The 16,118-nt window shown below is 40.1% G+C and overlaps 1 protein-coding gene across 1 annotated transcript; it reads left to right on the forward strand.

Moving 5' to 3' along the window:
- Positions 1 to 293: 293 nt before the first annotated feature.
- Positions 294 to 15,328, forward strand: C3H6orf58 (chromosome 3 C6orf58 homolog). Its single transcript, XM_077812147.1, has 6 exons — positions 294 to 639; positions 4,277 to 4,363; positions 8,302 to 8,486; positions 10,383 to 10,519; positions 14,700 to 14,938; positions 15,303 to 15,328. Exons 1-6 carry the CDS (start codon positions 294 to 296, stop codon positions 15,326 to 15,328), a joined length of 1,020 nt encoding a protein of 339 aa, XP_077668273.1.
- Positions 15,329 to 16,118: the final 790 nt, after the last annotated feature.

Below are 16,118 nucleotides of genomic sequence, written 5' to 3' on the forward strand. Positions count from 1 at the left end.
TATTCCTGCTTCTTTCCTCTGTTGTTACCGAGCATGTTCAAGTCTCTCAGAGCTGATACAGCGCCAGAGATCCTTCAGCTCCCCATCCCTGCCTCAAAGGCAGCATTGGAATGGCAGGGGTATGAGCATCACTCTTGGTATGCCAGTCTGACAGAGCCACGTCAGCTTCATGGGAAAAGGGGCAGGGTGATCCAAGCTAACTGACTTCATAGGTAGCCTGAGCCACCATCCCGCCCCTGCCTTCCCTGATGAAAGCTCATACCTAGTCTGAAAGCCCCAGATATCTGTATAAGATGGTCCTACCTGACATGTGTGTGTTCCTGGGGCAGCACTCTCTTCTCCTTGTGCTACTCACCGCCGTTGCTCTCAGTCCAACAACTGTAGTAGCACTAACCCAAGAGGATGTCTGCAAAAACGATGTCTATCCTCCTCTGTGGCATCAGGCTCCTGGAAGCATAGAGGATTTCCCAGTACATGGCAACAAAATCTTCATCAGTGCCTGGAACTATCTAGAGAGACTGGGAGTGTATAAGATCTTGCTCAACTATTCAGCTAAATATTTCACCACATCTGGATCAAATAATGTTGGCAATATCCTATGGGGCTTGCCTCTACAGCTTGGCTGGCAATATCATACAGGTACAAACTCTCTCCTTAAAAGGGCTGTAATAACTAAATATTTAATATATAAATGCAGGTTCGTTATTTTCATGGTCTCTTACTTGCAACCAGTACAGTCCCATACATTCTGAATTTTGCTTTACCCAGAAGAGAGTTAAGTTGCTAGGTTGGAAAGGAACTTTTGAAATGAATGCAATGTCCTTGCACTGTTGAGCAATAGATACGGGGACTTGAAGTTGCCTTGCTGATATGGGAAGATATTGCCACATACAATGTTAATCAGAAGCCAAGTATGTTTTTTAAAATTCCTATTAGGCCAAAAATAGAGGTAGAAAATTAATAGATTAGTGTCTTAATTCACTGCTTTAAAAAGCATTTCCTGATCATCTAATTTTATACTGGATATTGCAACTCTGTTTTTAAAATATTAACTGATTGTTTTTGTTGTTGTTTTAATTTGGTAGCTTATGAGATCTTCATTGGTAGCTTCAGCATAATTCCTTGAGTGGGTTGAAAATTTTTAATTTTTTATGAATTTGTTTTTGAAAATATTTTCAAAACTTGTCACTTTTTTGCTTTTTGACCAGCTTAAAGTGCATGAGAGATTTTTTGAAATTTCAAAGTTTTAACAAAAAGAGTTGTGAAAAAATTCATGAAAACGTTTGTGCAGGTCAGCCAGGCCTAGTACCTGAGGGCCCAGTCCACAAAAGCCAAGCAACATCACTATTTTCAGTGATTTGTCATTCTTGTTGTCAGTCTTCGTAGACTGCAAAATGAAAGTATATATGTGGTACAGGGAGGCATACCTATGCTAACCAGATTAAAGCTAGCCTGCCGGGGAACCTGGGTACATACCTGGGTTGCTAGCTTATGCTGAAACCCATGCTGCCATGTCTACAGTGCTGTTGTTACTGGTATTAGCAAGATTAAAATTAGCTTAGATATGCCTATCCATGCTAAAATCACATCTTCATTTTGCAGTGTATACGTACCCTAAAGGTCTCTCCAGGTCAGATATGAGGCACATTAGTAAGAATTTTATGAGGAATCTTGCCCTGCTACTTACTGTAGTGTAACTGTTCTGTGGATACAGAGAAGCCTCCCAATTAAAGGTGGTGTTAATTCCCCCCGTTTCATGTGTTAACAACTGAATTTACCAGGGCTACCACTCAGGAGACTAAATTTTCTAAGAAATTTCCTAGCTAAAAAATTGTTGGTAAATTTTCAAGTAAACATTTAAAAATCACCCTGTTCTGAAATCCCCTGCCTTCCATTGCACAGTGTTGGGAGACGGTCCTAACTTAAACAATGAAGTGCTTTTGCATCTTCCCAGTGCCATTGGGGAAATATGGAAAAAAGTTTTAGCTAAACATGATAGCGTCAGTTATCTATTGTAACAAGTTTCAGAGTAACAGCCGTGTTAGTCTGTATTCGCAAAAAGAACAGGAGTACTTGTGGCACCTTAGAGACTAACCAATTTATTTGAGCATAAGCTTTCGTGAGCTACAGCTCACTTCATCGGATGCAAATTCTGCCTAGATGTTCCTCTCTGCTCCCAGATTTTCATGGGAGGTCTCTTCCTGCAAGTGCCCTCTGATTAGAACCCCTCTGCTGAAGCACATGGGAGAGTAGGAGCCAGAGTGCCCATTATAGGATGGTCCATGCAGTCAGCCAGGATGGGACAACATTTGGGGGCAGTGCCAGAGCTCAAGTCCTCACATTGGGCAGTAGTATAACACCCTAGGTATCAGCACACAATACTCTTAGCAGTCTGCTCGTTTCTTCTCTGACAAGTTTTTCAGCAATTCCTCAGAAGTAGCTAGAGTTAAATTTTAATTACCAACATACCTCCCACACATCTACCCTGTAATCTCCATATTCTAAATTAAGAGAAGAACAATGGAATTCATCACGCAGGGACACTCTCTTTAATTGCTTTGTTTTGTAAAGCGCTATGGATATCTTCAGCACCACTATGGAGGCTTCGGTAACTAGTGAATCTATGAAACTGTAGCTAAATATAGTTAAGCAACAGTCTCCAGGACTGTCAACATATCATCTTTCTAAAGCACTTAATTCACTTTAAAAAGCTGAACTACAATCAATTTCGACTTAGATTTGACCCATATCATTGACTAGTTTCAAATTAGGCTCCTAGCAGGGCTGTCAAATGATTAAAAAAAATTGCGTGATTAATCGCACTGTTAATAATAGAATACCATTTATTTAAAGATTTTTGGATGTTTTCTACATTTTCAAATATATTGATTTCAATTACAACATGGAATACAAAGTGTACAGTGCTCACTTTATATTTATTTTTATTACAAATATTTGCACGGTAAAAAACAAAAGAAATAGTATTTTCAAGTATTGTAGTGCAATCTCTTTATCAGGAAAGTTGAACTTACAAATGTAGAATTATGTATAAAATATAACTGCATTCAAAAACAAAACAATGTAAAACTTTAGAGCCTACAAGTCCACTCAGTCCTATTTCTTGTTCAACCAGTCCTTCAGACAGGCAAGTTTGTTTACATTTGCAGGAGATAATGCTGCCAGCTTCTTGTTCACAGTGTCACCTGAAAGTGAGAACAGGCATTCACATGGCACTGCTTCAGCCAGTGTCCCAAGATATTTACATGCCAGATGCACTAAAGATTCATATGTCTCTTCAGTGTGATTAAAACTGCAATTAATCGCAAATAATTTTTTTAATAATTTATTTTAGTTAATTGCGTGAGTTAACTGTGATTAATTGACAGCTCTAGCTCCTAGTTATTTCATTTTGGTTACACAATGTAATTGAAATATAATAGTAAAAGGGTCCCCAAACTTTTTCATGGTATGGATGACATCTTACCAGAGGGATTGTTTTGTGGATATCTTCTCACCGTTCATGATTACATGTCTTCCCTAAGGCAAGTACAGCAATTGTTTATATATAAAATAGTAATCAAAAAGGATTTAATGTATTTTAGATTTCATTTAATGTGATTTGCCTGGCAGAAACAAAGGTGAAAGACACCACCACATACCCAGCTCATTCTCCACAAACCAAATGCTCTACTGTCCAGCATTTGGGAACCTCTGTAATAGCAGATATTTAAGACCTGATTCACCAAAGCACATGCGTAAATAGTTTGCTTAATAAGCATGGGAATACTCATGTCACATGCTTGAATGTGTGTATAAGTGAAATGCTGAATTACAATGAGGTTACTCACATAATTAACGTTAAACACATGATTTAAATATGTTGCTGAACAGAAAGAGGATTACTTATGTTACATCCTTCAAGTTAAACATGTGCTTAAATGCCTTGAAAGAATCACCAGGAGACTGTAAACATGTTTAACATGAAGCACGTGTTGAAGAGTTTGGCTGAACAGGAGTGGGATTACTCAAATGCTTAATGTTGAGGACACACTTTTGTGCTTTGTTGAGTTCAGGCCGTGGTTTGGGAGTCTCAATTCATTGGCACTACAAGAGGCATTGATTGTGAAATTAAACTACCATATGAACGGTAACCATTTTCTTTCACTGAGCCAAATCCTGCCTGCTTTGCTTATACAAGAAGTCCCATAGGCTTCAGTGGGACTGCTCCTGCGAATAAGGTGAGTAGCATCTGGCATTCCATTTTGTTTTGATTCAGGCAGGCTAGCAGATCCTTCCAATGTTACCACCTGCAGCCATGGCGCTGGACAGCATCTGTGCATCTCTGTCCGAAGCTGGTGGGCCTGTAAGTACATGTTATTAGTTTGCTTTTATTCGGAAAATGAGTAATGACCTAGAAGGCAATTCAGAGTCTCTCATCCATTTGAACTCCACTTCAAAGTAATTTCAGCATTACACGACTGTGCAGTGAAAGGTCACAGAACAATATATAAACACAAGTAAACTAAGACTTCTTAACCCTGAAACTTGTGGAGGTTTAAATTCTCAACCTTAAAATGGGGCAGTATTCTGAAAAGTGAATAAAAATGGCAGAGTGGGGTTCCATATTTGACATCTATCAATGACCCCAGATCCAGTTTGCTCATTTTAACTTCCAGCACCACAGCCAGTCAATGATGTGAAAGTCAAGCTGGGTTCTTTTCTGGTTCATGCATCAGCGTGAAGAATAAAAATCCTGTGGTGCAATTCTATCCTCAGTTGCACCTTCCCAACTCCATTGTTGTCAATACGATTGTACTGGGGCCAATTGGACAGGAGGAACAGGAGTAGGCTAATCCCACAGGAAGCAAGCCTGTGCTCTTATCGCCTCCTCCCCTCAGAGCATGTGAATCCTTTCCTGAGATAAAAGCGTAAAGCCACCAGCTCACCCACCAGGTCTGTAGGAGGAACAACACTGCCCTGACTGAGCATATGATTGCCCAGACTTTCATGTGGAAGGGAAAACACACTGCTCCTACATCAGCAGTTTTCAAACTTTGAGCTGACCCACCCCACCCTCCCCCACTTTGAATTACAATTTTTGGTTGCACCAGTCCCTCCCACTTTGGGATTTCAGGCCATGGGAATGTGATGGTCTCTGAGGTGGAACCAGCACTGGGCATGGAGGCTGCCAGGACTGGAAATCAGCACGGGTGCAGCAGATGTTAACACTGGCCCACAAACTGGGTAGCCCAAAAAGGTGTCAGGGGTGGAGGTGGCACTCCCTCTCCAAGCCCTGCTGTGCAAGGATGGCACCAGCTGCCTGGCATCGCTGATTGCCCCCCCAACCTTCCTCCATGGCCCCCAGGGAGGTGCACCCCACAATTTGCAAATCTCTGTTCTACATACATCCAGGCTTGTTAAGAGACTTTGCAGCGATACTGGCAGTTGATTTATTGCCCTTTCCTTTAGGCTTATGAGTTCCAGGAGCTTATGTAACAGGTCTTCTGTTTTCCAAAAAAAGCTGTGCCAAAGTTTGCAGAAAAACAAAGGCTGCATTCTTTACCGGCTGAGGATTTGAGTGTCTTAATTTGCTATTCCACTCTCCTTTTAATTCATAGACATATGGAAATAAGCTCCAAAAACACACATTGAAACAATATAGCCAGTTTTTTCTCCCCGAGCTGGACTTACATGGCAGTATTTCTAGTCTTTCTACTGAAGCGTAACTCCTCAAAGAAAGAAAAAGGATTTTTTTTTTTTTAAAGAAATCACTGATTTCTTACTGGCCTGTTTCTCCTTGAGGGCTACCCACATGCCAATTGAGAAACTTTAGGTATTCTAAAATGAACCATAAAAAGCATACTTTTCTCTGTTTACATATCCAAAAATGAATGAACCTGTTCAGAGATTTTAAAGAAATTTCTATTTTATGTCCTGGGTAAGATTTTCAAAAGCATCTAAATGATTTAGATTCTAAGCCTCATTGAACGGCAATGGAATCTGGGCTTGGCACTTTTGATATGAGGCTTAGGCTCCCAGGTCACTTAAGCCTTGCAATGCTGAGTGGAGTAATGCCTGAATACCTTCAAAAAGTTGGGCCACAGGTGCTTTTGTAATTTTATCTTGTGCTTTTTTTCAAAAAGGAAACTGACAGGTAGGGAAAAAATGAGAATAATCCTTTACAGCTTAATATGAATATTTGAGCTTAAAGACACTTACATGGAACCAATGTTTGTTAAACAACCCTGTTCTTTTAGATAAGGCAGGCTTTTTCCTACAGAAAACTTCAATCTTCAAATTTTTATGATCTTTTTTAATGTTCAACCAATAGTCTATCTCCTTTAAAAAAAAAAATCTTTTCCCTCCATCACTTCTGTCCCTCACTCCCGAATCTCCCCTGCTCATATTTTCCTGTCAAGTGACCCTCCTCCTGCTCCACACCACATGCTGGCTGGCTGCCTGGATCTACTTCATCCTAGCAACCTCCCACGCCATACACATATTTTTTTTTGGAGACTTCTGTAATTAAGAGTCTGGCAACAAGTCAGACCCTAAAAATATACATCATGTGACCAGTGGGTGCTCAAAGTTACAAAGAAACATAGGAATTGCCATGCTGGATCAAACCATCTAATCCAGCATCCTCTCTCTGACAGTGGCCAGCATCACAGAGGAGGGTGCGAGAAACCTTGCGTTAGGATAACCAATTTGAATGGGTATCATAATGTCATCAGGTATTCTTAGCAAAATAGAAACATCACTTTACTTTTAACTGTGTTTACGCTACCTCTCTTCAACAACATAGTGCAGCACATTTGCTACACAGAGCTCACAGTGTGTGACTTTTTTTGCTATCTTCAGAAAAGATGATTAAATAAACTCATTCCTGTAAGAATGGAGCAGTGCAAGTATGGGTGTGTGTTGAAGATTTTTTGAAACTAGCAAGATATATGTAAAACACCAGGGCTAGATCACTTTGCTTATATGTTGCATTTGTCCCCACCCCCATCCTTTTCTCCTTCTTAGATTGTAACCATTTCAGTACTGGGCTCCAATCTCAATACACGTCTGAAGCACCAAGCAAACTTTTGGTGCTACGTAAATGGGAAAAAAAATGTCAGGCTTATAAGTGTATGAAGGTAAATATGAGTTTAAAATAAGAGCTGTAACTTGTAATTAGAGGTATGTAATGCATACCTTCCTTCCATTCCGGTTTTTATATCATGCCCATCATCAGGATAAGTCCCTCCTTCTGAGTAATAGAGCATTGTCAAACAAGGAGTACTGCTCACACTAATAGGAGACATGATGTCAAACCTTTGGTATCCTTCTGACGGAGTGTAAAGCTTGAGGGCATGAGCAGAGTGAACTGCATACTATATTTTAACTAGCATCATTCTCGTATCATGGAAATGTGTCTCCATAGGAAAAGAAAGAGGCTATATGATCTTCAGTCACTTTTTCCCCAAGCATGCAGTATAAATACTCCACAGACTTTCAGATCTGGGCTCAAACATACTTAAATAGTCAGAAATAAACCTACTGTTACCACTATCTACTTTCGACCACTGGTTAGTTATTTCTGAAAGCCTGCCTCAGAGTGACCCACTATACTTATAAATAAAACCATACTTGGTTTTAATATAGTATAAATAATAAATTTATTATAAATTTATTAATAAATTTATAATAAAAGTATAAATACTATACTTATAAATAAAACCATATTTGGGAGCCATTCCTGAATTTCTTGTGCACCTAAAATTCAATGAGTTTGAGGGGCAAAGGAATGCCAGGAGACTGGGATTAGGGAGAAGAAAGAGAAAACTCTTTCTTCCAGCAACTAGATGGAGATCAGAGACTTAAAAACCAGGAGGCACCCACAATCTATATGCTGTTAGAAAGCAAACAGCCCCATACAATGCCCACCAGAGGGCATCCTGATAAGAGTGTCAGCACCTTTTCGTTTCCTAGATGCTAGATGTGGGTGCTGGGCTTCTCACCAGGATAAGGCCCATGGAGCTAATTTTCATGAGTTTAGTATTGTGCGAGTGTCTGGTAAACTTTTGAGCCCTGTACATGGTAACATTTAAGGGCCCCATTTTTCAAGTTGCTAACCCATCCTGCAAAATACTGAACACCCTCAACTCCTATTGACTTAACAACAATCGAACTATCATGTGTAAACGACTGGTGATTATAAACATTAGCACAGAGGCAGAATCTCACTGTTTTCTCTAGGTAGGCATGTTTCATTCACTTGCAACTGTCATCTCTTTTTCTTTTCATGTGTTATTATAGCTGTGAATTACTATCTGGGTATTATACCATTTCTGGGTGCCACGGAAGCTGGTTTCTTTGGACAGTTGCAACATGAGATAAAAATATTACCACCAGAAGAGCTAAGAGCAGACTTCTGCTACAGCACTGCTGACTGCCGTTCCCGCATTCCAAAAGTCATGGATGCATGGAAGGCTTATTTTGAGGTAGATCATCTTTTTTCTGTTGTTCATAGTTTGTGACAGATGATACCAGAACATTGCTTTTTAAACTTATTATTAATGTTTTTTAAGAATCAGAGGGCCTGATTCACATCTCATTAATACCAGTTTCAGTTAGGAGAAATCCAGGTGAAGTCAATGGAGTTACCATGATGTAAAATTAGTTAGAGAGGAGTATCACATCCAGAATTTTTAAGGTTTATAGCTTTATTTCTTCACTTAAAATAATTCTATGTTTTGGAGTCTGACTCGAGAGATTGTTATGCTAAGACTTATACTAGTAATTTGGGAGCTGTGCTATGGCTATACAAAGAACAGAAATGTGATACAGAATCTTCTCCTTGAGAAATGCCCTTATCCTACTTTTATATGATCCCTTTGCTTCTTTTGAGTGTCAAAAGAGTTGTTGAACGTTTCACCCAGAAAGACAGTCTTTTGTACACGTACACAGTCTTTCCCTCTCACTTCACACCTTTTCTCTAAAAGAGAGGTGACAGTTTTTCTTTCCCATCCCAAGTTTCAATAATGATTCCTTTACTTACACTTCCTCTCAGATTTTCAGTGAACAGCCAGAGATGCAAGTATTATAATGTCCAGTCCATCAGAGACTCAAAGTCTAAAACAAAAATTCTCTTGGTAAACTAGACAGATGAACCAGAGAGCGGAAGGGTATGACTGGATCAGTCATTACAGATATTTGTTTTCTTAAGTTTATTCATCTGAAATAATATGTTTAGAAGATTATAATCAAAGAACTAAAATTATAATCCTAACCTAAAAGACAGCTGGCATGATACATTTTACAGCTAACTTTCTTTCTGACTTCCTGAAAATCTATATCAATGCACTTGAAAGTGTGTAAGAGACTGCTCAAGTCAGACCAAGAATACAAGGATTGTAGCATAGAAAATTCCATGATGTCAAAACACAGAACTCTTGTTTATAATAAGACATTTTAATAAAAATGTCCCCACTATTGCTAATACCAGTTCAGCTCCACAAGTCTTGGCAACATTGGGAACCTACGGGAAGTGGTGGTGTTTTTTTTAAAAAAAACCCAACATATCCTAACAATTTCGTGGGACCTCTCCATATTCCAAAAAATCAACTAAAGCCACTGCACAACTTAATTTAGAAATCTGACTGTAGCAGAAAGAGGTAATCCAATTGTACCAAGCCCTTTGTTTATTGTTGACTTGTTTGTTTCTTGTCTTCCCCTTGGAAATAATATCCTCAGCTGAATCATCCATTATAAGTACAGCAAACTATAGAAGAATTCAGCCTAAACATTTTTTCCCCAACTCTAGCAGCAGTTTCCCATATTTTAAAAAGCAAAGTGGGACTGTGATGAAATGTATCCATTTAAACAGGAATTTTGAATAACAGAATGCTTTCAGGTTGCAAATCAACTATTTCAGAGTCAGAAAAAGCACCACTTTAGGAGTAAATTACAATGTGTGTCATCCAGTTTTAGGCCTGATGCATAAGTTACTGGGTGAAATTCTATGTCGCGTATTATGCAGAAGATCATCCTAGATCATCAGAATGGCAACCCTTGTCCCTCCCTTTCCCCTCACCCCCATTTTGTCTTCTAGATTTGGCCTGGCTCCATTGAAGTCAATGACAAAATCTCACTAACCTTAATGATTAGTCATGATTTCACCCTGTAAATTTATTAATCATTCTTTCTCCCCCCCCCCCCATGTCAAATATTAAGCTTTAATTGATATGCAACATGACCACACTCTAACTATTTAAAAGCAATTTGCCCCAGTTAAACAAAACATTTGTCAAAATAATTGTTTTGCAAGTAACTAACTACTATGTATTTTTTTAAACTAGCCTCACTGGTAATATTTGTATGTTCTGCTTTTACTTTAGTATCTATTATCCACTGAACAGAAATCTGAAAGGCCCACAGCATCTTCCTTCTCAATAGAAAAGGATGAAGCATTGCATTACTTGTGGGAAGCACATGTAGCATCCATCGCTTATGCAGTTCCAAAGTTCAGAAACAGGTAAGAGAAAGCCACAAAAGTAAGGTCAAAAGGGGATGATTCCCCAGTTCCATGTCCATTAGTAGGCACCATATTTGCACGGTTTAGTATACTCTTTCTTGCTCATCATGCTCCTGACTCTTTAGTTATATTGTAGTGGTACGTGTTCAGCAAGATTTGTATATTCAAAGAGTGACAGGGACTGCAACATGAACGCTCCTTCTAGAAAATGGCAGGGCATCAAACAACCTAAGACATGGCTGAAGTGGCAAGAAGACCAGGAGATGTATCATTCTGGGGCAGTGTATACAATGACGGAATTAACTGGAATTAACATCCTCAAGAATGGCAAAGCAGCTGGTATAGATGACATTCACAAAGAACAAATCAAATACTTCTGACCAGCAACAAAGATCTGGTTATTCAAGTTGTTAACACACTCTCAGCCACACATAAAGTCCCCAGTGTCTGGGGGTGAGCATGTGCCATGGCACTCCTTAAGCCAGGGAAGAATGAAATGGAGCTGAAGAACTTAAGGCCTATAACCACTGCTATGCCACCTCTACAAACTATATGAGCATTTCATCTTAAACCACCTATCACCACTTGCTGAAAAGCAACTAATCCCAGAGCAAGCTTTGAAAAGCGTATGGTAACAGGCTCTGTGTTTGCCGACCTATCAGCAGCAAACGACACAGCTATGTTAAAATTGGCAAGGTCTGGGCTCTCAGTTTATTACACCAAGAACCAATTGTGGACCAAGCCAGCCAAAACACAGGTGCGTCTGTTCCATTTTTGGTACCATGAGGCCAATAGACAACTCAGCATCATCTGGAATGGGGTACCATTTGCCCTCTATCTACCTACGAGTGATCCTAGAACTCTCTCTCTCCTTCAGGGCACATGTGGAGAAGATAAAAGGCAAAGTTAGCACCCAGGATAACATACTCAGGAAGCTTGTAAATTCAAAATGGGGAGCCAACCCAGCAACACTAAGAGCCACTGCACTTGCACTTTGCTATTCAATGGCCAAATACGCATATCCGGGGTAGAAAAGATCAACTCATGCAAAGAAGCTGGATCCTGTTCTGAATGACAGATGCTCCTACATCACAGAATGTCTAAAACCAACAAATGTGAACAGCCTTTATGCGCTAGCTGGACTCGCTCCACTGGATATCAGGAGATCAGTCACAAACAAAACGGAATGATTACAACAGGTCAACAATACCAGACATCTGTTACGTGGCTATAATGTAGCAGTGAGCCACCTGAAGTCATGGAAAAGCTTCCTTGCTGCAACAGGCCTGCTTAAAAAAAATCACTGACTGTCGCACAACTGGAAATGTAGCACATATAACTAGAAATACTTATCAAGGATGTCAAAATGCACATTGACATTGCTGGACACCTTCTCACAGGCACGGAGTAGGGTTGGTTGACCTGGAGATGTTTAAATCACCTCCGAACAAGAGTTGACTGGTCAAAAGTCAATATGTGGAAGTGGGGCTACTCCAGTGACCCAGGCACATGTGACTGAGGTAAAATACAGACCATAGAACATCTGTTAGTCTTCCAGCTTGTGCCAGACTTCACCAGAGCCAGAGGCCAGGCCATATTATGTGCCCAATACTGGAAAAACCTATGACTTCAGTGGAAGGACATTGGAAGAAGATGGGCCTGATCCAGAGCCCACTGATTTCAACAGGAGTTAACTTCAGTAAGTTTTGGATTAGCCTCCTAGAGAGATTTAATGAGTGACTTCCTCCAGTCCTTTCATCTACTGCCTCCATATTCACCACTTTGGTTTGCACTAAGCACAATCATTTCATCCTGTGTACACTCTTATTTACGCTTTCCCCTTGCTTGCTCTGTACCTCAGTTTCCCTACTGTTAGGTAGGGATAATGATACTGAATGCCTTTGTAAAGTACTTTGAGATCTACAGATTAAAGTGCTATATGAGAGCTAATTGTCATTCTTAGTATTATTTTAGGTATCCATTCAAATCTTTCTCTCACTCAGTTGTTTGGGTCATGATACTAACTCAAAACCAAGTTAGATAAATGATACCACCAATGCTACCAACCATATACAGGAGTGAACTTGACAGGAAATCTGCAGCACTGCCCTTACAATAACAAGCATTGGAACAGTATTATTCTTGCATCTATGCATAGTCCTAATCATTCTGCCATCTTGTGTAGGAATTAGAGCTGGTTGAAAAAGCAAATTTTTTTCACAGGAAATTTTGAAAAATATTAGTTTTTTTCTGAAATTTCCCATGGAAAATTTTTAGTTTCTTGAAAAATGTAAACAAACTAAACATTTTTGGATTTTTGCCCAAAGGCCTTGTGACAGGTTTGCTCTACTCACCACTGGATGGTGCCACCTGCTGGCAGTTCTGGAGATTAGCTTGGTCAGACTGATGCCCTTTCCAGTTGTTGCATGCTGTCCCTCCACCTTGGTCTCTGTCTGCAGCCCCTCTCTTGCTCCAGGAGCTGTTGCATCCCATTTCTGACTCAGCCCTCTGGCTAGGTCACTATCATGGTTTCCCCTTCCGGGGCAGGAAGTCTCTTCTCCAAAACAGGCGCAAGGAGTCTTCTTCCTGTGCACTACTTCCCCGGTGGCTAGTTGGGGAACCCGAGCCCACCCACTACTCTGAGATCCGGCTCAGGCACCCTCTAGTCAGCAGTTAATGTCTGTTCTCCCCCATACCTTGTGGCATTTCCCTGAACCCTTTCCTAACCTTCTGGTTCTCCCTTCCTTCTCTTGGTCTGCCAGATTCATGGCTCTATCATCCCAGGGAGCAACTGCAGCCTCCAGGTCTCTGCAGCCTCCAAACACTTCTCACTCCTTCCAGGGAGTGACTGCAGCCTTTCCCAGCAGCCCCTTCTGTTGCCAGCCTCCTGGCTTTTGTAGAAGCCCTGCCTGTCCCTCACAGGTGAGCTTCTAACTAGCTGCCTCCAGCTTAAAGCTCCCTTGCTTGCAGCCTAATTAGCTGATTTGGGCCCACCTGGCCTAATTCAGCTCTTGCAGGGCTAGTGTGAGGAGCACACCCCATTACGGGCCTGAACATTTTAACCAAAATAAACCATTTTTACCAAAAATGTTTGTTTTAGTCAAAAAGCCATTTTCTGTTGAAAAAAAAATGATTCTAGGATAAAAATTTTAGCCAGCCCTAGTAGAAACCATCAGAGAAACACAAGTCCTCCTTTTCGTTTTGCGGATACAGACTAACATGGCTGCTACTCTGAAACCACAATTATATAATGGAGGCACTGGTCATGACTCCATAATTAAGGCTGAATTCCACTTTGCATGTAATGTACGGATTCAATGAACTTCTTTTGGATGAAATATACAGCATATCCTCCTCAAACTTGCAGTGGTTATTCTCTGTGTACATCATTGGTTTTCTGAGAATTTACAAGAAATCCATTCCTTAGTTTGTGAGCCAGAATTAATTAAAAACTGGGTGGTTCTTTAAGAAGTTTAGCATCTTTGTCAGTCTTTTCTTTGCCCCAGATAATCTTAGCAACAGAATAATACAGGCACTTCAAAATTTCCTTATATTTAAAATTAAACTGAAATCCTGTTCAAAGGCTACATTTAAATGTGGTCATAGTTAAGATATTAACTTAGTTTTTATTATATAGGTAACAAGCAGGCTCAGGTAACTCTTAAGGAGGGCCACTGTGATTTCAGGTTACTCAGCCAATCATCACCCTTCCTCTACTGCTAATTTGCATGCTACAGTTCTGTTAATCATAATGACTCAGTGTTATGAGGGAGACTAGTCACACATATCAAGAATTCTCATTGGTAGACTACGGAGACCAGATGTCACTGCTCTTTAAAGTTTGCATGGCCATATTCTAGGTTGGGAATCAGTGCTTGAAAGGCTCCACAATAGCACTTCAAACAGCTCACTTGCACTCCAAGGTAGCACTGCCAGGGAAACTGAGGCAGGAGCACCCAGGGAGCCCTTAAGGCCCAATGATATTGGGTCTCTGGGACTAAGCTCTCCCTGCTACCCCTTTCATATATCACTGGTCTCACTAACACAGTCCTTTAAAGCAAGAAGTCATTTATGGATTAAGGCATCTGACACGTTAGATGTAATGAAATATAAATGGTAGATTCATGAGCTCTGGGTAGGATTAATTTACCTATTAACTTTGAGTTTTTATTTCTTTCAGCTTAAAATATGTCTCTGGCCCCGAAGCAAGTTTTGGGGAGAATTGGGCTAATGCTGTGGATTTCATTGCGGCTACACATTTTTCAGCAGATCTACAGAACACAAACTATTTCCAGGCTTTTTTACCACCGCGGATGCTTTCTGAACGTGATAAAGCCCCATTCATTAGTGACTTCAGTCCAGAGCAGAACAAAGTCTTGCTTTTATTTTGTGTTCTTCACAAAACAAATAAATTGACAGGTATGAGCCACCCATATTTTGTGTGTATATTACACCTTATCCATCATCTGTATAGTAAAAAAAAAAAAAAAATCACAGGTAAATGGGTCAACCAACAGAGTGTGTGGAGACAACTTTGATTAGGGATTGTGTGTGTGTGTGTGTGTGTGTGTGTGTACGTACACCAAAGCAACTGACTTCATGCTTTTTCTCAGTTATCAAAGGTATCATATAAATTTGAGTCTTCTTTAAAGTTAACATGAAAGCTGCAAAATCAGTTACACAGCATCATCTGATGGCAAAGTTTAGAACTACAAGCTCCTACGGTTCCAGTTCATTTACAGTTACACTGCTTAAATCTCTTTATTTAGTTCCCTTTATTTAGGAAAAGAGGTCGGCATCTTGAAGTGAAAATACAGTACTGTATAAGTATAGTGATATTGTAAAATAAGGATATTATATAATAAGTCTGAAAGAAATCTTTAATCCACACAGTATTCATGTACAACAATACAGAGCACATGTCAAAATTGTTACTGTGACAGGCTATTCTGATGCTTCTTTGAGAGCTGTAAGAAAGATTTCTTGCTGCAAAGGCCTTCTCACAGGAAACTTTCAGAAATGCCACAGAACTTGTATTCAACGAGCACTGAATAAATGTAAGAGCTGGATTATCTATAGAGATCTTTCTTTTAGATGTGCCTGTCTTCATGGAACTTCAGCACGAACAAATTTACATAAAACAATGGTCTCTCAGTAAGACTGTCTTCTCTGTCCTTCCTTGTAATGCCATTAGTGTATGTTTGGTAGCAATTTCTTTTATCAGTTGGCCATCTGTAGGATCGTTATAGTATAGGAACGGGTTTTCTGTTTAATTGTATAGATGAGGACAGCCATGGTCAGTCTGATGTCTGCTTGGAAAGGGCTTCTGTAGCTAGGGACTCCTGCCAATCTACCCTGAAATACTTGAGGCCCACTGAGTAGTTTCGGAACCAGGATTAGGACTTCAAATTGCATCTGAGTTGAGATTGGAACCGCTGCAGTGACTGGACCACTGAAATGTTGTTTCCTCATCACTGAAACTCAGATGCCAGGCTGTGGCAAGTTGCTGGCCTTCACTTTCAGCTCCAGGTTTTAGTGATATCAAGCCTGGAATTGACCACAGTATGGATCACTATGGCCAGCTCCACCTCTGACCAGG

The sequence above is a fragment of the Eretmochelys imbricata genome, chromosome 3 (assembly GCF_965152235.1).
Source record: "Eretmochelys imbricata isolate rEreImb1 chromosome 3, rEreImb1.hap1, whole genome shotgun sequence".
Classification (NCBI taxonomy): Eukaryota; Metazoa; Chordata; order Testudines; family Cheloniidae; genus Eretmochelys; species Eretmochelys imbricata.